Below are 26,880 nucleotides of genomic sequence, written 5' to 3' on the forward strand. Positions count from 1 at the left end.
AGCTTTTTCCCAGTATCCATTCTGAAATCCTCCTGATGCAGCTGTGAGCCATTCCCCCACGACACAGTCAAAAAAGCTGAGTAATTTTGGAGCCTATTTATGGCAGAATAATTTTAAGAGCATCTAAAAAGACAAGTTAGCAATAGATGGTTGGAGGTCCTTTTTAACGAGATTGTTTCAAAATGGTCATTTTGCTGTTTGTACTTCAAGTTCCCTGCTTATTCTGTGCTTCTATATATCAATACTTAAAATACTAGATGCAGGAGCAAATCTATCGAGGTTCAAAATCCAATCTAGTCCTGCAATATATAATAAATAATACCACAATATGTAATAATGTAATACATACAATAAAGTACTGTATTACTGGATTGAATTCAATATTCAATTCAAACAGCTAGTACAGGCAGAAGACAGTTTTTCAAAGACAGTGAATCACTTGGGAGGCTTTCCCGTGTGCTGGGGGTTTCAGCTTTAACTATGGCTTAGTTGAAAATTCTTCCCCCAAACTGGGGACAGCCTCCCACTTCCAGCCCACAGCTCGGTGGGAAACCTTCCTCAGCTCATGCCACCTCGAAACATGTCTCAGAGTACATCGCCTCCAGGGGCACCAGCACACAGGGTTGTGTTATGAGCTGCTGTCTCTGGGAAGTTTTCCTACAAACAACCTAAATCTGGCATCTTCCCCCCAGTCTATCTTGCCCCACAACCTTACATCCATAAAAGCAAAATCAAGATGTTATGCGAAACAGAAGGTTAAGCTTCACCAGAAACTGCGTTTCTGTTCGTTTTGCCTATAACCACAATTTCAAGGCAAGACAGGCTTAGCTCTGCTGACAAAGGTGGTGTCCTCCTCCCTCTGGCTTTCCTTGCTCTAGGATGTGTCCTCACTCCACTCTCTTCACCAAGCTGACCCTCTGCTGAGCCAAGTCAGTTTGCTAACCTACTAAAGCCCGGCCAAAAACATCTCCTGCCAGGTCTCCTCTTGACCACATCTTTCAAAGTCAGTGTGCCTGCTCCATCAGCCCCGCTTGCCTCATCCAACGGCTCCCAAGTTTGCAACAGGGAACCCTGTAGCTGCTTTGGCTGCAGCTGCCTGGCTGCTCCTTTGATGGCAGTGCCATTTAAGCAGGGCCACCCTTTGGTTCCCACCCCATGCTGCCGCTTTGCGGAGCCAACACAACTGTTTCTGCAGCCACAGAGTAAACGGGATCAAGGGATGGATCCAGCAGAGGGCACAGATGCACCTCACAGCCAGGCTGGGCCTGTGGTAGGAGCATTGCACCGGAAGGATGGAGAAACTCGGAGTGAAAGCTGTTTTAATCCAGTTGAAGGTGCCACTGCAAAATGTGAAACCACAGCTCACAGTAGTTCTCTTTCTTCAGACCCCAAACGCCTTCAGATCAGAGGCTGGATCTGAAGATTAAGGGAATTTACTAAACCTTTCCTGTGAACACTGTCCTTCCTCTTGATCCTGAGCCAAGACGCCAAAAGGGGAAGTCTGGACAACTCCTTTGGATTCTATAGTTCCTCTGCCCCATTTTACTTTCATGGTTAAAGCTCACCATCGCCTCTGAACCAGATTAACTCCACGTATCTTTGTTCCCGTTCCAAGGTTCTGCTTTCTCTGTTCTGCCTACCTCTCATCACAAACTCATCAAAATAAGGTCTCAATCTTTATTTGTGGTTCATCTGACACGTTAATCAGGCACATGCAGTGAATAGTGATGCTTGAGCATCCCGAGGGCTGTGAAATAAAACCAGCTTTCAGCAATTAGTCAAAGCAATGACAAAATGGCAATGCTGTATTTATTTCTGAGAAGCACGCAGTAGAGGCCAGGCCTCAGCTCTCAAGGAGGTCCAGAAGGAAAAGAGAATTTTACCCCACAGATGCTATCTCCAGATTATCTCTTTTTCTCCCTTACAATGAGCTCCATTTCTTCCTGTATTGGTAAAAGCTCTCAGTTATAGCTAACGCACATCGAAGAATCAAAAGAAGCAGAGATGCTTTTACAGGCTGTCATCGATACAGTAGCAAAAACCATCAAGTGTTTATTGGCAGGGAACTGGAAATAGCTGTTATGTTAACTGCACTTGCGATCTGAAGCTATGTTATTCTTTATTACTGTCCAGAATACCATCCTCTTTCAAAATCCGAGTACAGGAGCACGTGCAGTGCTTTTGAAAGAAATCCTGGAAGTTAATTGGCATAACAGAGAAAAAAGGTTTTTCCTATCCCTCTCCCGAGGCAGCCAGAACAAAAGGCAGAGCTGGCTGCTGCAAAGAATCTGCCCTTGGGCAGCAGTCCAAGAAAACACAGCTTCTAGAAATCAGGATCCCATGAAATCTCTGCAGGTTTTCACTCCGAATCAATATCTTCTGCTGCTCTCAGCTTGCAACAACTCATGGGGACCAAAAGACCTTTAAGGAACTGGTTTCCAAACCATTTAAAGATCTATTGATTGAAACTAAATACTTGAAAAATCCACCCAGAGGCTTTAGCCTAAGTGCAATCCTACCACAAAAGCATCTCTATATTTACATACTACTTCATGTCCCTAAGATTTTTTACGTGTATACAATTAAAGTAATCACATATACACTGAAAAATTACTTTGCCTTTCTGCTTTGAGGTAACAGAAGAAGGAAGGCTCTCTAAATCAATCAATTTTAATTTAAAAAAAAAACAATTAAGAGCTTCTCTAGCTCTTCAAATTCAGAAAAGTATATTCATTTTTGCAAAGACACGTGGTAAATCAGACACTTGCAGACGAATCAGAACCCAGTGGCAAACTGAGGAGCAGAACAAATATTCTGGTAGCCAGCACTTTGTTCTAATTCCTAGTCAGCCTCTTTACACATGAACCCCACCCCGGAGCCCTAACTGGAAGAAGCCTCCCAAGCCCCACATGGCCACACAGAAGGGAATCTCCGAGAACGAAGGGAACTTCATCTGAGCAAAGAACTGCCCAGACAAGGGCTGCACAGCTACTGCTTCTTCTTGAAAGGCAACAGCACTGAGAAGCTTTAAAATGGAAAATAACAAGATTCATTGACAATAAAAGTCCATACCTGTCTTTCAATAAAGGCATTCATCCTCTGGAGCATTCCCTCACATGTAAATTCATAGGGCAAGTAAGGGTCAATCTGTGAAAACACAGTACGTTAAGGTTAAAGGGTGTTTTGTTTAAGTGAACTTTTTGTGGTGTGCTGGGTGGTAGCAGCCTGCATTCCAAACCCTACATTACAGCTTAAGTAGCAACAATAAACTCATTAACAAATTGCAATTTCACAAAACCATCAGCAGTTTAAGCTGATTTTTGCTCCTTTGTCAAAGCAATAAAAGGTGCTCCGTGATTATCTGTAAGAAAGCTCAGGATAAACAGATATAAAGCCAGCCTGAGACCCTATGGGATTCCAGAGCTCCTGTTTTAACTAAGTTTTAGTTCTGGAGCTGGAGTAGAAAAAGAAAACAAAAAGAATGTGATACCTTTGAAAATTACTTCAAGCCTTTTTTCCCCCTTGAAGTGCCCTCATTACAATTCCACACTGTAAGTGCACAAGCACTTCAGCGGCGCTTGTGTCAAGGCTACAAAATCCGTTGGAAGAGTTGAGCATGCACGTGGACAGCCCATAATGCTTTAAGAATCAATAAGGAAACTTCCACACTGAACGCACAGAAAATAAAGATAGCTGTATAATTTATATATGAAATTCACATTTCTATACAAATTCACTCATGTTCCTTTTTTGACTGGTAAAAATTGGACATGCCCAGTACTAATGAATGATAAGCAGATACCACTGGGAGGTAATAACACATTTTTTCCCCAATATCTCACCGAAGTGCAGCACTTTGCTTTAATTAGACTAACATTAGGAAGCACTCTACATGCACTACGTAATAAATGCTCAAGTGTTGATGACAAACTGAGGATCTATTTCTCACCTTTTGATTCAAAATTGATTTCACAGCCTTCTCAACTTCAGAAAGATCATTGATATCTACAGTCCAGACATGGGGCTTCCCAATGTAAACTTCAGCATAAGGATGCTGAGATGTCAGCTGAAAGGAAGAAATGTTATTGGTAAAAATTTATGTGTTAAGATATCCTTCCCTTTCACCCTCTTTAACAGACTTTTGGATGAAATCATAGAATGGTTTGGGTGAGAAGGGACCCAAAGATCATCCAGTGCCATCCCCCTGCCTTGGGCAGGGACACAATGCACGAGGATAATGCAAGAATTCAGCTAGAATCCAACAGTCAGCGTCATTCCTTCTGAGTTATCTTTCAGATTTCCCAGTTTAAGGGTAAATTTAGTTGAAAAACTGAAAATTAGATAATAACGCAAATCACAAGTAACACTTACGCACCTCTCACTTGTGGCTTTGACCCTCATAATGACCCACACCACAGAAGACCTGATGCTTATTGAAATTACTTTTACGACGTGACCCTTCTTCCCCACAGCTCGTTCCCAGAGCAGCTCTGTGTTTTCACAACCCATAATTGCTACCAGTCCTGGTTAGACCGGCATGACTGGCTTCAGAAGATGTCATCCTCGCCCTGTCTCACCTTCAGACAACATTCTCGCCCCGTTTCTCCTTTAGATTTTAAACATTTCCAGGCTTCTGTAAGTAGCGGTGAATAAAGAATGATTTATATCACTTAGACAGATGACTTCTGACTCTCGCTGTTGATAGCACAAGAGTGGTTTGACCTCAGTCAGAGCGTTAACTGGTATTTCACTCACCACCTCGTCAGAAAACAAATTCAATAAATACCCACACAGACAACTAAGAAAAGTCATATTAGGGATTACTTTCAGAACTAGCAAGATGGCACTAAAAGTAATTTTTCTTGTAAAAGAACATGTAAAACATGTAAAAAAAAACACACAGAGAGGAAGAAAAAGCTGCAAAACAGAGGGGAGTGTTCTACAGTGGCCTCAGAAGAAAACTGCTTTCTAAATAAATAAAAAAAAACTTTCAGTAACAACAAAACTTCTATCGCATCTTTAAAAATATGAACATAAACCAGTGTTTTAAATCCCACGGCACTGTAGGAATTATACCTTAGACCACTCTTTCTCCACTACCTCCTACAAACGGCAACTTTAAAGCCAGATCTGGTCTGGAAGATGAACAACTAAACTTCTCAGACTAGTAGCTGTTTTAAGTATTAACAAGGATCATATTTTTAGTGCACCAATTATTCTACATCTTTACACTCAAAAAATATTAAGACTAAATCCTGATACTAAAATGCTTTAATTAGCTGAGGCTTTATGTCTTGGATATTCAGGAGATACTCCCTCTGTCTAAAATTAAGAATTCTTATAAATAGATTTGGAATTGATTTCTAATTTCAGTTCTTCCTAAAAGCAGGAAATGAAAGAAACCACACTCACCCACTCACCAAGTACACATTTCAGTGAGATTTAGCATAATGTGGTTTTTTCTGTTTTTTTTTTTTTTTGTGGAGAAGAAATATTGGTACAAACACTGCTACAAAAAATGCTGCTTGAAGGTTGTTTGTTGTTGTTTGTTGGTTTTTTTTCTTCCCCTCCCTGTCTCTTTTCCCAGCAAAATCATGGCCTAAGACAAAAAAAACTGCTGATCTAAAATGAAAATTGCAATTTCCAATTTTACACAGAAGCTTTACAACAGGACCCCATTCTGAAGGATAAGGAGGAACAGTTAATTCCCCCTTCCTCCTCCTCCAATAAATTCTACCTGGAAGAAGAGAGGAATAGTGAAATTCGAAAAAACTGAGAGAAGGCTTTTAGGACTTTCTTCAGCTCAGAGAACCAGTATGTGGATTACTGGCAATCGGATCTAAATGCAGTTGTGAAAACCAGTTAGAGAAAGTTTACTCTTGGGACAGGTTAGCAGAGCGTGTGAACACAGCAATACTCGTGATGAATGTTTGCTATCTTATTTTGTACTAAACCAGTCAATAGGGATTATTTCTCTGTGTAAGTCAGGTGTACAGCATTTCTGTCAGCGCTGACATGTGCCAGCGGGATTTAGCACAGCATTCTGAGCACTAAAATTCCTACTAAAGAGTTAGCTGGGTCCGGATTATTTACTGAGCTTGACCATTTATAGCGTCTGCGTGTAGAAAACTGGAAACGAGACCAACAGTTGAGCGACCCACAGAAGAAAAGCTTTGAAAGGTGCCAAGCCCGAGGAAAAAGTTTAAACAGATTTTTTTTTCCGTTATCACTATTCTCCTTTATGAGCAGTGCAAGCTGCGAGAAGGGGCGAGTTTGAACTCACATCCTATACCTACTGAATGTATAAAAAGCTGAAAGGTGATTACAGTCCTGGATCGTAAAGTCACAGGGAATTTATGTACCTGGTTTCAAATTGATTTTGCTCATCAACTCAGTATACAATTTATAGAGCCTGAATATAATCTGAATTGGGAAATATAGTTGTGTCAAGGCTCTCATCATCTTCACAGAATCATATAACGTCCTGAGCAGGAAGGGACACAGAAGGATCACTGAGTCCAACTCCTGTCCCTCCATAGGACAAGCTCAACATTCAGACCGTGTGTCTGAGGCTGTTGTCCAAATACTACTTGAATATCCTGGGGCTTGGCGCTGTGACTGCTTCCCTGGGGAGCTATTCCAGTGCTCCACCACCCTCTGAGCAAAGAACCTTTTCCCAATATCCAACCTAAATCAAAATGGCACATCTTTGTGCCATTCCCTTGGATCCTATCACAGGTCAGCAGAGAGAAGAGATCAGTGCCTGCTCCTTCTCCTCACCTTGTGAGGAAGCTGTAGACCACAAGGACCTGTGGTCAGAAAACTTTCCCTTCAGAGGAGTATGTAAAAAACCCAGATGCATACACCTACGAACAAGCCATGGTCACAGCCAAAACCACTAATGTCAGAGATGGCTACATGACTGTCGAATGCTGGCAAGCGGTATGGGCTGAATTTTACCTACACCGAAGAAGTAAAATGTTCCTAAGTCAGCGTCAAGACTAATTTACTTTGCCTCCTTTTTCTCTTACCCACGTCTAAGCACACAGACTGTTTTTAAAGCCTGAGGTTTGGTTTTCCTGTTCTCTTCAAGAGTCAGTTCTCCAAACATCTCAGTGTTTGACCACGACCCCGGTGGGCTGTGACTATTAACACCTTAATTCAACAGTGACTTAAGCAGGTCTTTTCTGGAGAAAAACAGTATCTCCCAAACACACACGGCCACCCACAAATGCCATTTTTATAATTTACTTAAACACCTATTTGCTTCCTGCACAGTACACAGCAGTGTTTGTTTCTTCAACAAAATAAAACCACTTTCTAAAGACACATCATCTATCAGATGACACAATCTGTTCCTGGGCAGGACATCAGGTTTTCAAGTGACACTTCAGTTTGTGATCTATCAGTAAGAAGCAGCAGAACATACACATAGGTGAATCTAAGGGTGAAGCATAACAGTATGTTAATGAAAAATTCCGATTATCCTATAAAAACAAGGACTGGTAGTCACATCAATGGCTGAAGAAAACAACAGTTGCACATTTTTTCCAACAAACTGTGAACACTAATGCGATTTTCCCTAAATTGTGTTACTAAAAAGATATCCCCAATAATTTTCAGTAAAGAAATTATGAAGACTGATACACTTACCTCTCGGAGTGTAGGTTTGCCTTTGAAAAATTCTGTGTTTTTGCTACTTTTTGGTGGGTTAAATCTTAAATTTAGAAAAGCACATCCGTTAGCAATAGCCTCTAAAGGAGCCGGCCCTTCATATGGAAATCCAAGACCAACGAACAGCTGGAAAATAGAACACAAGGACTATCTTAATGTTTGTTCTTTAAAAAAACTGAAAGCTAAGTGCTAACTCAAAAGAAACAATAACCCATTCTAAACATACCAGCCTAAAACCCTGCAATGCTAAGAAGAAAATGGGAGAAATTCAGCAGCTCACCCCCTCCTACCCAACCAGTAATGGAATGTCCTGTAAAACACACTTGACAATAATCTTCTGTAATGAGTTGAGGTGTTTTTTTCATGGAGCTGAGGCAACAACAGACCCTTTCAGTGATTTTGGGGGAAGAAAAGGTCATTTGGTGGTTTGATTGGTGGCAAAATGAAACTGCTGGGGCTCTTTTGCAGGTACAGGTTTTACTGCGACAGCCTCGTTGAACAGCTACACCACTGTTTTTCCCTCTCTCCCACACCAGCTAACCTGCTGGGATTGTCAATATGAACACGCTCCTGCCAAACTGATTAAGCCTTCTAATTAAAGCAGTAGATGGCAGCAAACATCAGCTGAAGAGACTGTACTTAGGCAGCAAGAGCTTACACAGGATTAAGAGGGTTCAACGCCTCCAAGGTAAATTGAAGGAGGAAAAATGCATCACAAAGCTATTCTTATATCAGCCGAGATTACAGGTGCTCTAGAAAAGGCAACGCTGTCCTCCAATGGAAAGAAATGTAATATTTTTTCAGAGTTGCCTGGCTTTTACCTGGATTTTGACCCTTTTCCTGACCCAACATAATTAAAAACCTTGAGTGAAATACAGGATTCATCATCTTTATTTGAACGTTTGTGAATAATGGGAGAATCATAAGCTTCGATTTGTGACTTAATGTATTTTTTTATATCTACATATAGCTACTGCTTTTTTCAAGAAAATGAACAACCTTCATAACTACTACGACCACGTATTTGGGATGCACGTATCCGAAGAGCTCAAACTACTTCATTCTCCACTGAATTTTCTGCAACACGAAAGCAAATTCTAGTAACAGAATATTCAAAACTGAAGGCCCCTTCTACAGCTAATTTTAACACCGATGCATAAACCTGCAGTCAGTACTGTCGTGAACACGCACTGCAGCATCAATCCCCTCCAACTCATGGCAAAATCAGTATAAATTCTGAGTTGGTTCATTTTAAACAGAAAGTTAATGCTTCTCAGCAGAACTGAGGACATGCAATTTTCACTGCGTTGAGCTGGATATTGTTATCCAGCTTTCAATTTTCAGGTTAAAATAGCTGCCCACTTGCAAAAAGTTTCTCAGCTACCTCAGATTTAAATCTTACAGGGAACGCTCCAGTGGCTGATATCGAAAAGAGATCTGGAAGAGCAAAAGATCTCCACCAAAATTAGATTATCTGAATTTGCTTTTTATACATCACATAAGGCATATTACCTTTCAGTCATAAAATATACATACTAACTTTCATCTCAGAAGAGGCTGAATTTAAAGAAATTAATGAATTACGGTCAAGAAACCATTCCATGCAATCTGCACAATGATATTTATTTAAACTACTCCTTAGTTCAGGCAGAAAACCAGCTGAGAACCAGCAATTAAAACCATCTGAAATATCAAGACTCCTATAATCCTGTGTTTGTCTGTTCTGTAGAGAATGCTGGGCTGTTTGTTTCGTTTTTCACTTTTTTAATAACCTGCTGCTGTGCACCGCTGAACAGTTCTGTGTCTGACTGGGCCGTTTATTTAGGAGGAAGCTCCAAGGAGAAAGAAACATGGTTTTATGTTTTGACAGCACAGAGCACACTGTCAACACTTTATCTATAATAAATAGCCTACCACCTGTTTCACATCCATTTTCCAACCTTACCTCAAAGCGGTACCATACCTTTGAAGAAAGAAGGAGGTTCTGACTGTTAGACTGGTGCATGTGTGTGTCAGCCGGAGGTTGCAGCCTGGCTCCCAGCTGCTCACAGCCCCCCCCAGCTCCTTCTTTTGACCCACCAAAATTTTCTATCACTCCGCATCACATCATCTTTATCGGATCACCTGAAATTCCCAAACTGAATCTAGACCCTGCTCCTGAAAATTGCCCTTTATTAATGTTCCGTGGTTAGGGAGCTAGTGTTTGTGTATGGGATAGAGAGCAAAACTAAGGAATATCTTAATTGCCTCTAGAGAGTGACATTCAATACGATTCAAAAAGCAAGCAAGAACACGGGTCATTTCTGCAACTCAGTCTTATGATGGTCTAATTTGCTAATCCTTTGAATTACGTGCAGCTTGTTATTTCCAAAAAGGCTACAACAATCTGTCAAGGTGCTTCCTAAAAGTGTGCGACGAATGCTGCAAATCACTAATTGAAAAAGGAGGAGAGGAGGAACGTAGAAATAACAGACAACAGTTTGTAGGTACCAGGGAAGTAAGCACCTATCCTCACTCCAGTTGAGGCTGTGTGGAAGACAAGGCGCTCTCTCTCACGAACCAGTGACAATTTAGAACACTATTTTTTGTGTGATATACACGTGCACTGCTGCCTCCACCACATAAGACACTGGCTATGGTTTTAAGGTACTCTTTCATCAGATGCTATGTTGGTAACGTGCTCCACCATGGAGGGGCACCTTCACCTTACGGCTGAAGATCATCAAAACTCCAAAATTAATAATGTCGGCAGTGTAACTATGGGCACAGATGGTTCAAAAATGAAAGCCCTGATCTTCCTTTGTTAGCTGCAGCAGAACTGCTATGAGAATAGAATTCCTTTATGTTTTACTGCTTGATTATCGTTTGAAACAATTTTATTTTCTGTTTGTGAACATTCTTCTCACCTTCCAAATGTTTTTGAAAGCCAGAACTGTTATTTTTTTGTAGAGTGCTTTAAGTGGGCACAGGCCACCATAGCCTCTGTATGTTATTACCCCATAAAACAAGACGATTGTCAGGAGGTATTTACAGTATAAAAGTGTATCTAAAGGAGATAACAGCAAAAAATACAGATGTAAAGCGATCACAGTAATGGTGGTGTGTTTTTCCTTAAAACCGTTTCCTTGTTTGCAAGTTCTGCCGCTCAGGTGTGTCTGTGCCTAAAGGTCTGCATGAATCAGAAGGAGAGATTCCTACCTGCAACCTCACTTGCCCAACTTGAGTAAAGCAGGTGTTGAAACCCTTCAGCAGGAACACATTGGTTTTTGGAGAAAGGCTCCTCAGGAACCTTTTCTGCCTTTGCAGTGAACTAACTGAACCCTGGTTTGGAATTTCAGGCTCTTGAGTTGGCCACCCAGCATCACAGCAGCCAAGACACCATTCTTTTCTGATCATAATGGAGGCACTCCTTTCATGCTGTAGCAGCTAAGTGGAAATTTCTCTGATGTGAAAAGTGCTTCACAACCACTTCCACAAAAGAACAGTGGGGTTTTGTTTTATTTTTTGGAAACCACCGACTTTCAGTTGACACTAAGCAATTTATTTGCGGAATTTACTGCACCAGATCAGACTAATAATAAAATGAGTACTTGAACAAACAGTTTTTCTAAATTATAGCCAAAAGTATAATGAAAGGAGTGCATATTTTACTTCACTGACTGTAATTCTGACTAGCTGAATATTTAAGAGAAAAAAAAAAAATCATATTCCAGAGATTAAATGCTACAGTTCCACAGACAGGCGTGTTTATCTTCTCCTTTCCCCTTTCTAACATCACTGCACTTTATCTAATTTATTCTGTTGGGTTGGTTCTTTATCACCACTTCTGTGTGCCTCCTTACTGAACTTAAATATTCTCTTCAGAACTACAGAAAAAGAAGTGCAGCAAAGGCTGTTGTTAACAATCTTGATATATTTTTCTCATGAATATAAAATACTTCCCAGAAAAGTCAATCCTTTTGTGATTGAAACAACCTTAGAATAGAATCCGTAGTTAAACACGCTTTCAGCTGATTTTGTGAAGCGTGGGGAAGTAAAAAATAAATTACTTAATAAAAGGCAATATGAAAAAAAATCAGTTTGTTTTCCTATTTCTGCTTAGCTAACATTACAACAGGATTTTTCCCAAACTATCTAAATAGAGTGTTGCTCCTACTTTTATTAATCATCATTCACAAACTGTAAATTCCACTGGGCAAAAGGATTTGGATTCCCTTAACAAATTACAGTGACTCGAAGAAAAAAAATCACATCTAAAACTTTCTTGAAAGGAAGAATATTTCTCAAGAATTCAGTACTAGCTCTACCAGGAGAGTCTGGTCCAACTCCTCCAGCTGCCCACTTGGCAAGAAGCCACGTTAAGTTGGCAGGAAGGCTGCCAGCTCGCCTACTCTATTTTCCTCTGACGTGATGAATGGCTTTACATCTTCTCATTAGGAACTGTTGATATGTCTCGTTTTTGTCATGCACTACACAGCTGAACTAGCCATGATGAATCTCAAACAGCTCCCTCCTGCTTGAAAAACGCACTTCTTCTGAAATGCGTTGCTTTATAATATACACTAGAATGAAACGGCAGCTGCACGCACTGAGAATAACCACATCCTACATCAATTATTGCAGAGAGACCAAATACATTTTGGAAAACGCAAAGCTCTGATCAAGGATCACAACTGAACCATCACCTATCGGTATTATGCCGTCTTTGGGCAAAAATGAAGCACTGCAACATCAACAGACACTTCGGAGTACACCGAGGTGTACTAGTTGCTAAATTGTTATTTAGCTCCAACTTCTGAAAACTACATCATCTGTCAGCTGACTGAATGGAACTTGCTTACAGGATGTTGAAATCACAAGCAATGAAAGACAATCCTTGCCCTTGGGCATAAAAACGTATATCTAGAAAAAGAAAAATCTTTCTGGAAGCTTAAAGACAAAGTTTGTTGCTTGGAGACAGCAAACAGCAAGCATGGATGGTTCAAGGGAGCATTGCATCCACAGATGTTACCAGCCTTGAGTTACGGCTCCAATTATTCACACACTATCAGCACACCGATTGTCTGGTGACAAAACCCCATAACTAAATTCATTATGGGGCTCCGGTCATGTTGCCTAGCGATTAAAGTGATTACGATCAAAAAGTGTCCTTGAACATCACTGGATGCATGTGCATACATACATGAGGCTCCTCAGGGCACAAAGCTCCTATTCAAGTCAGCTTGATTCTTGTGGAAAACCTGCACTTATTTTAGCAATTCAATCCATGATCCATTCGATACAAACACAATTGACCCCTACACGCAGCAGATGGCCGGCAGAGACAGGTGAGTGCTGGTTTATGCTAAGCTAGGTTAAAGTATTGTCTCTTAAGGGACATAAAAATCTGAAACTGTGAATGCACAGGCAACAAGATGACTTAAAACAAGTACGTCTGCTGAGCAACACTGAGAGGCAACCATATGCTAAGGCAGCACGGCCAGTGTACCTAATGAGATACTGAGCATCAGCCAGCCCAAAAAATCCTCACAAAGGCAACCCAAAAATCCACCACAAACTGAAAAGTCCAAACCAATTACATGGTAAATCTCAGTTTCCACTTTCCATGTCAGGACGCTGTTGTTTGACTGTTAAACTAGATGCATTGGGACAAGTAAGTATTAGACAGGAATAATAACTGAAATTCATGACACAGTAAGCCATACTACCTTTCATTTTGTTGCAACATCAGAAACTCACTGCACTCCTATTTGCCTAACAACAGGTAAGTAACAAGAGATGCAGAAGGACACTTAACTGCTTAACATCAGATCAAAGTTTTGCCAGGCGGGCTGCAAAATAATTGCCTAAAAAGGAACACGGCTTTTCTCATTTGCAAATCTGCTAACAGGAGTTCAGAAAAGCCATAGGAAAACACTATTTGCAACTTAAAAGAAATCAGTTTATTAAGAAAGACTGTATCAAATAGATAATGCGATAAAAGCACTGCCTTCCTGACACAGAGTTCTGAAACACTGCGTTTCGCATTGCCATCTCCTAAGAAATGCAGTAAATTCTTGAAGGATTTCTCCTGATGTTAGGAAGGAATAAGAAAAGAAAAAAAGCAGAGCAATAGAATAGAACATAATTATAGTCTAAAATGCTTGTAGGATTCTGAAAATAGTACAGTGTAAATCCATGCTTTTCACAAACGTAGAGTTTGTGAGAAATAAGCAACTTGCTGTTCTCAGGAGTACCCCACAGTCCCATGATAGTATCTTCCATCTGATATTGCAATTACTTGTCAGAAACTTGGTGAAACCACTCTGGTTACTTCCTGTGTCACAAACCCCATGTAATCACCCTGTAATGAGGCACATAATATGTATGTATCAACCTGAATTTGTCCTAAACCGAATGTGTCCTTACACTGCACCTTACGGCACCACAAATACAACCAATAACAACTAGATGAGCCATCTACTTAATACTGGAAACGAAGCTTTGTAGGGTAATACAAGTACGATGTCTGATAAAGAATTAGGGGAAGAGTCAAACGTAATTGCTATTATGAACTGTACTTTGTAAATTGTGAGGACTTCAGTTATTCTACAGGAAGTCTATCAGCTTATTTTACTATTCCAGTGAGTAAGACCCATTTTTTTCCAGAAAGAAGTCACTGTTTGTGCTTGGGGTTATTACAATGTCAATATTCTTCCCACGTTAGTACTATGATTAACGCAGTGATTTCATACTTCACGCAGGCAAAAGCTGTGTAATCTCAGCATTATCTATGATGAAAGTAAATGTTGACTTTTTAATCTGCAACATTATGTGCATCTGTATGCATCAAGTACATACACACAGTGGTTGCCTTTAAAAGTCATAATTTGCCAACAGCTGTCACATGGAGATGTCAAATTACCATCATTTTTCCAAATATTAAAAAAAAAAGATCTCTGCAGTCGTGTGGGAAGGCTGGGAGGTGCTTGCTTTTTCCTTTTCCTTTTGTAATAGATTCTTCTGTAGAAGTGCACAGCAAGAAACTATCAACAATGGGGAGTAAGTGGTACAGTTCCACACATTTTGCTAATTTTAAACAGAAAAAAAACACTTCTTTGACCAACTGAAAGTTAAACATTCTATTTAAATGTAATCTACTAAAGTGTTTTAAAGTGCCACAAAGATTATGGGAATGGCACAGAAAACCCTACAAAGCGTTCTACCTACAGGGACAAAAGTTTATTTATCTCAATGTATATAATGTCCCTTATCTCGAGTTCCCTTGACTGTGGGGCCACAGGCGAGGCACACCACAAAAAGCACACTCTTTTGCTCACTCTCTCTGCACAACTAAAGTAAAAGAAGGAGCTGAATGGTGAATGAAGTGCTTGCCTTTCTTCTTTTCTCCCCGGGGAGTAGGGTGACTCAAGGTTAAAGTCATCAGTAGGGCAGAGCCAGCAAGCCTATTGTACAGCTTTCAGATATTCCCCAAATATCACATCAGGGATATAAAACAAAGGACATTCTCAGCTGATAATCTTCCTGAGTTGAATATCGCATTTAAGGAATTGAAAAATGCATTTATCCATGTTTCTCAGGCTGCCTGTTAAATGTGGCTGTGACTATAGGTTGTCGTCTCAATTTTCTAATAATAGCTGTCAATCCACAAAACACGGAGATGACTGAAAACGTATTCTTAGCAGACAGAGGAAAGCGTAAGCTCCTTTACATTTGGTCATTTATTTTACCCATCGCTTTTTAAATTATGAGGTCATTCACAGGAAGCACCTCAGATACTGCCTATCTGTAACTATTTTTGCCAACTACTCCCTCTTAACAAACTTACTTTGGTTTCTCTCAGTAGAAACTGCAAATCCCGCCCACTGAGTATACCATGGTTTTTCACGTAGCCGGGAATATACATGGTGCTTGTCCCATGAACAGTTCCATGGACTTCCATATAGTTGTGGATGACGTCCAGATAAGCCTTCTTATCCTGTAATAGCAACGACAACATATTTTCAGTCTTTACACACTTCAAGCAGCTGTGTTCAATCAAGAGGGTTTTTTTAATGTCATACACCATAAAAGCCAAAAAGAGAAGCAGTTCGTTCATTCATTCTTAAATGACTTCTTTTACTCTCTCATTACATTATTGGTTTTGTTTTCCACTAGACTGGAAGAAAACTGGAGCTTTTTTATTCATGATATAGGTATAAATTAATCAACACCAAGTTCCTATTAATTTCTAACTGGACAAAACCAGTTTACCATCAGACAGCTCTCATCTCAGCATGCCTAAACAGTATTGGCCTAACAATACTAACAAACTAATTTTGAAATTTCAACATTTTGCTCTTTTTTTGTCAGAGGTGCAAAATAACCAGGTATTGTTTATCTTCCTTGTGAAAGAAAGGGTGAATCTTACCTTAGTAACATGCACTCCTGCCAACTGAAAACCTGAATACACATCTTTTCTAAATACCCAGTATCTGAGTCCCGTGAGACACCCACAAATACTCTACTTATCTAAGTTCTAAAGGCACTTGGAAATGACCCAGAGAAGAGTAGTGGCTTTAGTGTTGAATTTTAAAAAAATAAAACTAGTAAACCATCCTAGTTTGCAAACAAGAACTACTTTAATTTTCAATGCCATATGTTTTTTGAGGTTTGAAGGCTACTGGCATTCCAGAAGCAATTAGCTGTAGACTGTATTTACAGCTAGCACGCAGCACAGATCAGAGAGACTTTCCATCAATATTTGCACATTCTAAATAATAGCTCTCAAATTGGGCAACATATTCTGTACTCCTTGGCAGCAAGAGAGTTTTAAAGAATTCTACTTTCTCTCACTACTTTTGTCATGCAAATTCTGTACACTGTTCCTTTGCAGCCCTCGGTGAAGGCTGGTCAACAACGTTACTGAAGTTCATTGAAAGGGCAAGTAGACTGGTGAAAACCCCACCTTCTCAAATCTTGAAGGAGCAATGAGGTATCAGGCCTAAGTAAATCACTAGCACTTCTTAAAACTTCTTTGCTAAATTAATTATTGGTCTATGTTCGAATACACAGGCTTCTAGCTCCAGCTTGTCCCACTGGTGATGGTGTTCCTGATGAAGTTGATTGACTGCCTCGTTACTCCATTGCCCTGCTTTGGCAGCTCTGCCAAGGCTGCACCAATGGGACAACGTGCTGGGCTAATTTTTATGTAAAACAGCCAAAAAAACGGGACAAAAGGGCTTTCTTGTTTGATGTGGTTGCCGTTATTGTTAATCAACACAAAAATATTTAAAAATATCTAAATATCTAAAAAATATTTAATAAACTAAAAGCTTGCTCTATTTCTTACTTATCTTTTTATTGCAAATTTGAATTACTCTGAAAGAGATATTTTTCCTATTACTAATAAAGTAAAACAGCATAATTAGAAACTGCTGAGAAGCTTTGTTAAGAGAAAACCCACGGTAGAACTTTTTCTTTACAAATGTACAGGAGAAATACAAATGGAACAGCTTGGTCGTGTTTCCAGAAAGGCAGCAGCGGTCTGTCGCGACAGGCACGCCTCAATCCCGCCTGCCTGCCTTTCCATACAAATGGATCCTATGGGTTAGGCTTTTGTGTTCTGAATGGGAAGAGATGACAGCGAAGCACAAGTACTATTGACACGATCTGCCTACAGTAAGAATACTAACGCACTTGCCTCAGATTTTATTAGCTCATATCACACAAACTGCTGGCATGAACGTACTCTAACTCAAGAAAAATATCAGCAACAGCTAGGAAGGACGAAAATAGGACTACCTACCATCGTATTACTTCTTTTAATGATGTCAATAACAATTTTACAAACCTGTTAATGAGTATTTAGCTGCTCTAAAACAAAATATTTGACATTAAAAATTATGTAGTGCCTACAGTCTTTCTAATGGTTCCTGAGGAACTGCAATATTCGCCGTAGGACTGTTGAGGGTTTTATATAGGTTCAAAAAGCAATTATGGAAGAAAATCTGTTAATCTATTATTGAATAGTCACACGACTTTTGGCTCAAGAAGCCAGTGAACTGCTTGTCTCCAGTGGCTGTGAAACAGGCCTGATTTTGCATCCTCTTTACACATCGAGTTCTGGCTCTTTTTGGAGTCAGAACACTGGACTAGATAAATCTTTGATCTCAACAAGCTTTGCTGCCATCTTATCGTCTTTATTAGCTCATCTTCAAAGATGAATATAAAATGGACCTAAAGAAATGGCTCCTGTTTATATGTGATGCCAATAAAAATCTAGTGGGATTCTTAAAAGTATCTGAAATTCATTGCTGAAATTCTGTGGAAACACTCTTTGATACACACAACAGACCTTGAATTTAGCCCAAAACATTCACCAAACTATCTTGTTAGTAACAAAGTGAATCTTTCTACTATATCCATGTGCTGTCTGCTGTATCAATATCAGCAGCTGATGAGTACAAACCAGGGAATATAGGATTAAAAAAAGAAAGGAGTATACTAAGACAGGATGAAAAGAATAGGCTTCCAGGCTGTATTTACATTAGTATTTTAAGGGGGCAGATAAAGTGTTTTTACTTAAATCCTTGAAGTTACAAAAATATATAATAAAAAATAATAAAAATTTCAAATCAACTGAGCGGACACGCAAATTATATTTAAAATTAATATATAACCAATCAATACAATTGAGGAAAACAAAGCAAAAGCAGTGATAAAATCAACATGTTTTAAGCATCTCTGCAAGTGCAAACTAAACATAAATTAACGATCCATAACCTTAACTGGGCACATTACTTATCCACATGACTGACTTCCTGATTCAGACTCTAAAACAGATAAAACATTTAGTATCCCGAACAACATAAATTCTTCCAGGGTAACTACTGTAAATTGTGCTGTAGAGTCTACAGAAGTGGTTTTTCTTCACAAAGGAACTTCTATAGATAGATAGGTGTAAGTAAAGGGATCAATATGCAAAAAATGTTAGGAATTGGTTTTCAAACGACAAGAGTAAAACAACATACACAAGCTGGGAAAAATCCACCATCCCTTAAAGGATCCCCTCCTTCTTTTAATCAAATGAAATTTTTTAAATAATAACTGGAACTGAGAGCAGCATCTTCCTTTTGTTCCTCTACATAAAACAATTGTTCTTAACTTTTCCAGAAGTCTTTCTTTCTGAACGAAAAAAAAAGAAGGCCCAAGCAAAAACTCAGAAAACACAAGCCACAGAACAATCACCGCTTTATTCCCTTATCCCTTTATTCCCTTGCCCATTTCCAGTCCAAAGCCACTGCTTTCATAATCATCTTTGAATTACCGTAAAAATACCATCAGTACCTTATCCCTTACCTAAATCTCACTAACATTTGTCTCCTCTTGCATTTAAGTATTTCTGAATGTCCACATTACTTGTGGAAAAGTGTTATTTTGGATCATAGAAGTATACATTGCAACAAGCTACTTCAACAAAGTAATGAGGGCACATATTTCAATTCTAAACATTAAAAATGCTGAATTAGAAAATGGGAGCACATAAACATGGCATTTATAAAAAGAAAGACTACAAGTAAATAAATCAAGATACATGATTTGCAAACAAAATATCAATACCCCTTCAACTGTTAATCCACTTCCTGAGTTTGCTTGGTTGGGGTGCATATATAAACATTCTTTTCTCTTAAATCATTTGACAGCAAACTTCAGATTTTTATTTCCTCCTAAATGAATTCAAAGAGACAAGATCATGGGCTGCTGGCTAGTAATGCAAAACCAACATTCTCTGCAGAGTCTGGATCAGCCGGTCCTCCTCACCCATGCCTGCTGTCCACACTGCAAAGCCAGACTCCGAGCACGGAAGGTAACCACGTGAGAAAAAAAAGCAAATAGTTTCTTCTCAGAATCAAATGGAAAAGTAACGGTGAAAAACTGTCATACAAACCTTTTCTGAAACAATTTTTTGGTAGCTAAAATAAACATGCCATTCAGGAAGGAACTTTTTGTTGATCATTAACTGCAGAGCTGTTATTACTGTTCATCAATTATTTCCACCTACTCCTACAAAATAGGCCTTTCTCATCAAAGAAATCAAATGTGAACTGTCTGATCAGTCTTTCCTTAAGTCAATGTTGACAAGAAGAGACAGTCTGAAGGGCTGAAATTTTAAGTTGGGTGGGAGAAAAGTTTAAGCAGCAAAAATACATGGTAGGAACAGTATGCAATAAGAACTAAACTCTGCTTCTAGTTTTCTTAATGAGGTAGTTGGTGGTAATGAACAATGCTGCTTTATCATCAGTCCACAGTCATCAGAGAATTCAGTTTTAGACCATTCAGGTACCCTCACAGAACATTAGAAATTCAGAAGTGAATGAAAGGAAGCACCACACACGCAGAATGCCAGGCCAACAGCAGTGCAGAAGAGCTCACCTCAGAGTCCTAAACTGCCCTATGGATTGAACATTTAAACAGCAAAATGTATGTAAAATAGCCTATAGAACTAGTCTCACTTCCTTACATTGAAAAAAATCAAAAGAAAACGGTTTTATGAAGCTTCACAGACGTAACTCAGAGAAGCAAGTACTGGGATACATCTTTCTGTATATTCTGAACGCATACCATTAAGTCTGGAAGTCTTAACATCTGGGTGCTCATATGCCAAAGCGTCAAGTCCAAGGTAAGCCAAAATCCATTGTATATGCAATGTATGAGAACTGAGATTGTGACACACACATAAGATTGGAAAACCTCTCTTTTCAAGAAGTGTCACATTCCCAAAGGCTTTTCAAGACATCCTTGAATAACAAAAATCCTGTCTACCAGGGAACTAGGAAAGAGCACAAACACTGGAGAATTCAATGTACAACAACACTGAGAGAGTTAAAGAGATACAGTGGTAAATCCCAAGGAGTAGATGACGCCTCATGGAGCTCAAATAGGAAACTTTCAGATTGCTAGTCAGGGAGTACTTAATGCAGAGTACTTAATTCATAAATAGATCTGGAGAGGATTCAGTGACCCAAGACCAGCACGTGTAAATTCTACACTGACCAACTTATCTGACACTTAAATAAAATATTAACTATACAACCACATAAACCCAACAAAATTACAGTAGTCAATTCTGTCTGTAGGAGGAAATTCTCTCACCATATTGGTAGCGTTCTCTGAAGAAGCCATTCAGCATGTAGAAACTCTTCTAAAGTTCTGAAAGGAACTAAGTTGCTTTGGGATAGAAGAGAATCACCCTTGTGAATGAACAGCCATCACATGGTAGAGAACAGAGAAGGGACAAAGCGTGCAGTCAACACATACCACCCAGAGTAGCAAAGTTGAAACTCTCTTCAAAATGTTCAAGAAAAACATTATGATACTGAACCCCCCTCCCGGGTTTTAAAGTATTTGAAAAGCTCCTTCAGTAGCCTAAGGGACTCAGTGTCTAGGAAATAGAATGACCAATAAATTCAATATAAAAAGTGATTCATGTGTTGAAAACCAGTCTCAGCTTCACATAAGAATAATGGACCCGAGCTAACCAGCACCACCGAAGAATGAAAAGTCTGCATTATGACAAAATATGATTATGGTCCAAGAAAAAAAGCAGTCCAATGTTCAGCAGCAGGCAGTCCACTCACCAACCAAGTAAATGATAGGAATTACTTGGAAAGGAATAGAGAAATAAAAAGAATATCAAACTGTTCCATATAAACACAATTGTCTCCCTTCTCAAACATTGTTGTGGTTCTGGCAAACAGAAGCCAAGAACATTAGATGCAGTTCTGAGAGAGGTAAAAAAGGATCCAAGCTACAGAACGGTTTCCATTCCTACATACGGAAACCTATAATGAATTCATTAACAATTCTTCACTTTGGAAAAGACAAGTTGGCAGAGCATGAGAGAGGCTTACGGTACCATAACTGGCACAAAGAAAACGGATAGTGACTGACCACGTGCTGACAGGAAGGCAAACAAAGCTAGTAGGAGGCAGGTTTAGAAAAAGCCAAAAGTTAATGGCTCCTCCTGCAACAGGTCACAGATTTGAGGGACTCCATGACACAGAACGTTGTGCACGCAAGAAAGTTTGCAAACGTTTGTGGTCAGAGAAGTGCTTTGAAGACAGCTCTTACTGATATCTCAAAAGTTTGTCAGCAGACAGTTAGCTTGTCAACAGACAAACCGATTCAGAAAACTGGCTAGCTACAATAACCTGGTTAGTGTGCACAGGTTAAAGCTAACCTCACCAACTGCCCAGCCATGCAGCAGAGCTGGGAATATGGGATTTCTAGCAAAGATGAAATGACAAGTAATTTGGCATCTTGTTTTCGTTTACAGGCATAGCCAGATGCAGCAAAGGACCCGTGTCCACAGCTATATAAAACCACGATGCAGGTAGCTATTCTAGTCTCACCCCCAGGGAACAAAAGTCCCGTGTATACCTCAGTTCCATTTCCAACTGCTTGGTTTAAAATGAAACAATTCAACAGCTATTCCCCAAGAGCACCCCAGTCTGGGGACTGGAACACTCTCCCCTTCACACTGTGCTTCTCTAATGACTGATTAGATCCAGCACTGACACGTGTATTCTGTGGAGATTACACTTTTTGTTAATTGGCCATGTTCAATATGAAGAAAAGGAGCAGGATAAGTAGATTAGTCTGGTCCTGTACAAGCCATGGTGGCAGATGAAAAGAGCACCGAACAGTGAAAACGAAGGAAACATGAAATAAGCACATTACACAGAGACAAGATTAGTTCAAGCTTTCTGTTGATCACAAGAATCGGATTTTATCAGTACAGATAAGACGTCTCACACTGTCATCACCAATTCAAAGCCTATCTGCAGCGACTGCACTTTATGTATCACTGCATATGGGCATGACTGCAGTTACAGTCTGCAAGTTACAGCTTTAATGTGCTTGATGTTACAAGCATACAGTAAGCATTTTAATACTCTCAGTTATTAAGTCACACATCCTAGAAGACACAAGACAGGCAATACTTAGAGAAATGGAGCAGTGACTTGATAGGCAGCAGTTATAAAAAAATATTACAAGGGCCTCAGCTGAGAAGTTGTCTAAACATGAGTTCCTAGGTATGTCTAACAAAGCATTCAGTATTTCTTTTTGATTTGGTGCTGGTATGGCCCACGTGCCCTTTGCTCACATTCACATTTGAAGAGGAATGTGAATAATCTTCAAAAGGCTGAGAGCAAACAGACACGTGAGAACACTTAAGGATTAGAAAAGCAGGACGCTCTCAGTGGTTCAGCATATACAGGCTTTCCAGGAGACAACTATGGGTTACCTGGACCTCAATCTACATCTTCCTATAGGGAAACAGAACACCAACACCATCAGTTCAGTAGACAAAATCTGTAACTGCAACTAAGACTGGAAATTAGCATTTGGAAATCTGGACAAGAAATAATACAAATTCTTAAGGGATAAGGCAATTACTCAAGCCTTTTACCAGGGGAAGTAGTGGGGTTTCCACCCTGTGCTACTTAAAAATCAGCATTGGATCTTCTTTTCCAAAAAGCCACGTTTTTGTCTTAGTCCATGAACATCCTGTGTGTCATACAGAATCTCGGACCAGGCAATCGCAAATCTCCCCTGTGGGCATATAAACTATTAATACATATTTCTGAATAAAACGAGAAAGTTATATGTCAGTGAAAAAAAACAAACCTCTGGTGACTAAGCAACTATCTTGTTCCTCAAATCCAGCCAGTATTCTATAGATCATTCTGCTGACATGCACTACAAACCAGGTCAGGTAGAGATGATTATTACGTGCAGCTGTTCCTGAGAGACTGATAAGGAGATCAGGAACTGAAAGTACAAGAGCCTTTGCTAGAACAGACCCGAGTGAAAAGGTCCCAGCTCTGCCCCACCATTCTGCAGAGACAAGAACAGACTGCAGGAGGGCGCATATCAAGTTGTTCTATCCCGTGAGCCAAACACAATAACTATCAGAGTATTTACTATGATGCAAAGCAAAATTTCCTTTCAAGACGCAGATTACATGGCTTACCGTGATAAGCCCAAATATAGACCTGAGAGACTGCAATCGAACACGCACAGCTACTTCACATATTTTTCTCAGCACAGTAGCCAAGAAGTAATCAGCTCTACCTTTTTGCAACCACTAGCAACGTTCTCTCATTTCGCTTAAGTTTATGTTTTGTTCTCACAGATAGACCAGTTACTTGTAGATCTTTTCAAGAATTTACTCTGTATGACCCGATTTATCAGTCAAAACGTTGGTTCTGTGGTTTGGAGAACTGTGTAAGACCAATATTCTCATGCCAAAGAAGAGAAAAGGACAGAAAGTGCAAGACTGCTGCTCTCGCACTGTCACATCACTTAGCCCTACATACGGCACAGCATTTACTGATCAGCTTCTTTTGCAGTTGACAAGAGGCTTAAAATAAGGTCTTTTTAGGCAGGAGGGAAGGCATACAGAGCTTATGGGCACACAGAGCTAGAAGTAAGCTGGAAGAAATCCAGTTATTAATAAGTAATCACTTTTCATTCAAAACTGCATTGAAACACACACTCCTAGGTGTGGCAGCCTGGAAGGAGCTCCGGAAAAGGACAGGGGACAAAAAGCAGAGACCACCGCGAGCTTAACAGCAAAATATACTTCAACTTGGTGAAAATACGACCGAACCTCAGTGTAGTTATTCTGCAGCTCTCATCTACAGATGGGAGACAATGCAGTAATTGCAATAGTTAGAGAAACAAAGCTCTGATATTATTTCGGGGAGAAAAAATGAGATTGAACGCTTCCAGGGTCTTTTGTGAAACACAACTTCCAGTTCAAAATGGAGCACGTTTTTGGTTGTAGATATAAGAAAATAACTGAAAGACATCTTTGCTTATGTCTGATCACAAAGCCTCTTACACCTTCAAATGCCCGTTACTTTTAACACCAGCTGCATTTTCCAAAACTACTGTGATATCAAGATGATAAAACCTTTTTATTCTATCAGAAAGGTGTGCCTAAATGTCAAAGGATCCACATAAATCTAGACAGAAGCTTCCTCATTAGAAAGCCTTAAAAATGTTTGGTTTAATTATTATGTTTATTTTCAGAAAAAAACCCAAACTTTAGACAGAAGAATTACTTTTAAATGTAGAGTTATTCTTTATCACATTGATCAAAATAAATTTGCTCAAATGAAAAAGAAAACTCACCTTCCAAAAATTATCCACTTTGCCATAAACAAGAGATTGATTCTGCCTTTTGATGTCGTTAATGTGTTTAATATCACTGGAATTCAGATGCTGCTCTACCACAAATCCAAGGAAGCTGTTATCCGGAGTGTGAGCTGTAATAAATAGAGCATATTCAAAACCTTTTAAATTATCAGTTAATGTTGCAAAAGCGTGAATGTTGTCAGAAAAGTAGGTGTAAGGAACGTATTGTTCAACAGACCACTTCCTTCACATTCATACTGAGAGCTACATTTGCTTGCTTTATTCTTGAGACTAGTTCTTATTAATTTTCAGTGCTGCTACATATGTTTACTGAAGTAAGCAGTTATTTTCTGGCTCATTTCTGGCAATAAAAATTCAGTAGCTGGACAAAGGCCAATGACGACCGTTTTTTGTGTGCTGAGCTTTATTTTATTATCAGAGGTAAGAGAATCAAAAGAAATCCAGCCAGACAACCTCAGAGACATGATTCAAGCAATGTGAAAAAAAATCCCGGAGTTCGGTTTGTTAACTAAGTGTACGTTGCTCAATGTTGTAACGATATTTTAGTAAATTTATAGAACCACAGAATCACAGAATAGTTTGAGTCAGAAGGGACCTTAAAGATCATCCAGTTCCAACTCCCTGCCATGGGCAGGGACATGTCCCACTGGATCAGGTTCTCAAAGCGCCATCCAACGTGGGCTTGAATTCAGAGATGTGGCATTCACAACTTCCCTTGGCAACCTGTGCCAGTGCCTCACCACCCTCACAGTATAAAATTTCTTCCTCATATCTAATCTAAATCTCCCTTCTTTCAGCTTAAAATCATTCATCTTCATCCTATCCCTGCAATCTTTGCTAAAGAGCCCCTCCTCAGCTTTCCTGTAGCCCTTTCAGTACTGGAAGCTGCTCTAAGGTCTCACTGCAGTCTTCTCTTCTCCAGGCTGAACAACGCCAACTCTCTCAGCCTGTCCTCATATGGGAGGTACTCCAGCCCTTGGATCATCTTCGTGGCCTCCTCTGGACTTGCTCTAAATTTCTTGGGGTCACCTCCTATACTGGAAGAGCTAACACCAACCACCCAACTCACAGCAGATTATGTATCCATGCTGGTTACTGGCCTACAAACTCACATCGTTCAGACCAGAACGTAAATCTTACTGTCTAATTCACGCAGATACATCTATTATTAAATATGGAAAGGTGACAGCTGAAGTCAGCAGGATCATGTTAATCTAGTGCCCAGTCAAATAAAGTGCATGCAAACGATACGCAATCTTCTCTTAGTTTTCTATGTTATTTTTAGCCTTTCTTGCTCTTCTTCTAGCGGTGACATCCAACAATATTCTTCTCCTATAAAGACGCAGACCTATAGGCTTATTAAAACAAGACCTGTTCAATTCCAGGGATGGGCTTCAACACTCAAGGCTTCAGGTAAAATACATCCCTACTATATAAAAATTACTCCAACATGTGGGATTTTGCACCCCTCTAAAAAGTGTCATAATCTTACAGGTTTACACAGAGACAGTCTGCAATAAACACCAAGATCTCATCTATAAGCCTCCCGTTTAAATCCTGGCACACAAGCTGACAGCTTCTTACCATGCACACTTTGCAATGTTAAAAAAAACCCCTAAAACATAAAAAAAACCCAAAGACAATGCCCCAGGAACCTATGATACAGGCAATGTAAACCTATGGTCAGAGTTCAAAAACAACATAAAATTCTGTTGCAATTATGAGGTTTTGCTTTTTAATTCCTGAAAATCAGCCAAGTGGATACTGCAGTAGAACAAGAGAAATCATATCCTGTGCTCACTTCCCTTTACTGTTACATTTCATCTTTCAAATGACAATTACTCTTTCTCACAAAAGATGCCCCAGCAACAGCAAATGAGACCCAAAAACTTCTTAGTATTTAACACAGCAAATGGCACGTTGCAAATATGCCTGAAAAGGGGCATTTTTCCATCCCTTCATATTTTTGGATGAGAAACTGCATTCAAAGGAGAGGCA

The 26,880-nt window shown here is 39.6% G+C and overlaps 1 protein-coding gene across 4 annotated transcripts in view; it reads right to left on the minus strand.

Annotated features, from left to right (window-relative positions):
- Window positions 1–26,880, minus strand: part of MGAT5 (alpha-1,6-mannosylglycoprotein 6-beta-N-acetylglucosaminyltransferase) — a 133,352-nt gene that overhangs the window by 7,262 nt on the left and 99,210 nt on the right. For all 4 annotated transcript variants that reach the window (XM_054069322.1, XM_054069325.1, XM_054069323.1 and 1 more), the window contains exons 11-15: window positions 24,859–24,992; window positions 15,503–15,652; window positions 7,654–7,800; window positions 3,950–4,066; window positions 3,073–3,147 (exon numbers count right to left, since the gene is read on the minus strand). In XM_054069322.1, the coding sequence (XP_053925297.1) occupies window positions 3,073–3,147; window positions 3,950–4,066; window positions 7,654–7,800; window positions 15,503–15,652; window positions 24,859–24,992 (623 nt within the window). The remainder of the gene's footprint in view (window positions 1–3,072; window positions 3,148–3,949; window positions 4,067–7,653; window positions 7,801–15,502; window positions 15,653–24,858; window positions 24,993–26,880) is intronic.

The sequence above is a fragment of the Cuculus canorus genome, chromosome 6 (genome assembly GCF_017976375.1).
Source record: "Cuculus canorus isolate bCucCan1 chromosome 6, bCucCan1.pri, whole genome shotgun sequence".
Classification (NCBI taxonomy): domain Eukaryota; kingdom Metazoa; phylum Chordata; class Aves; order Cuculiformes; family Cuculidae; genus Cuculus; species Cuculus canorus.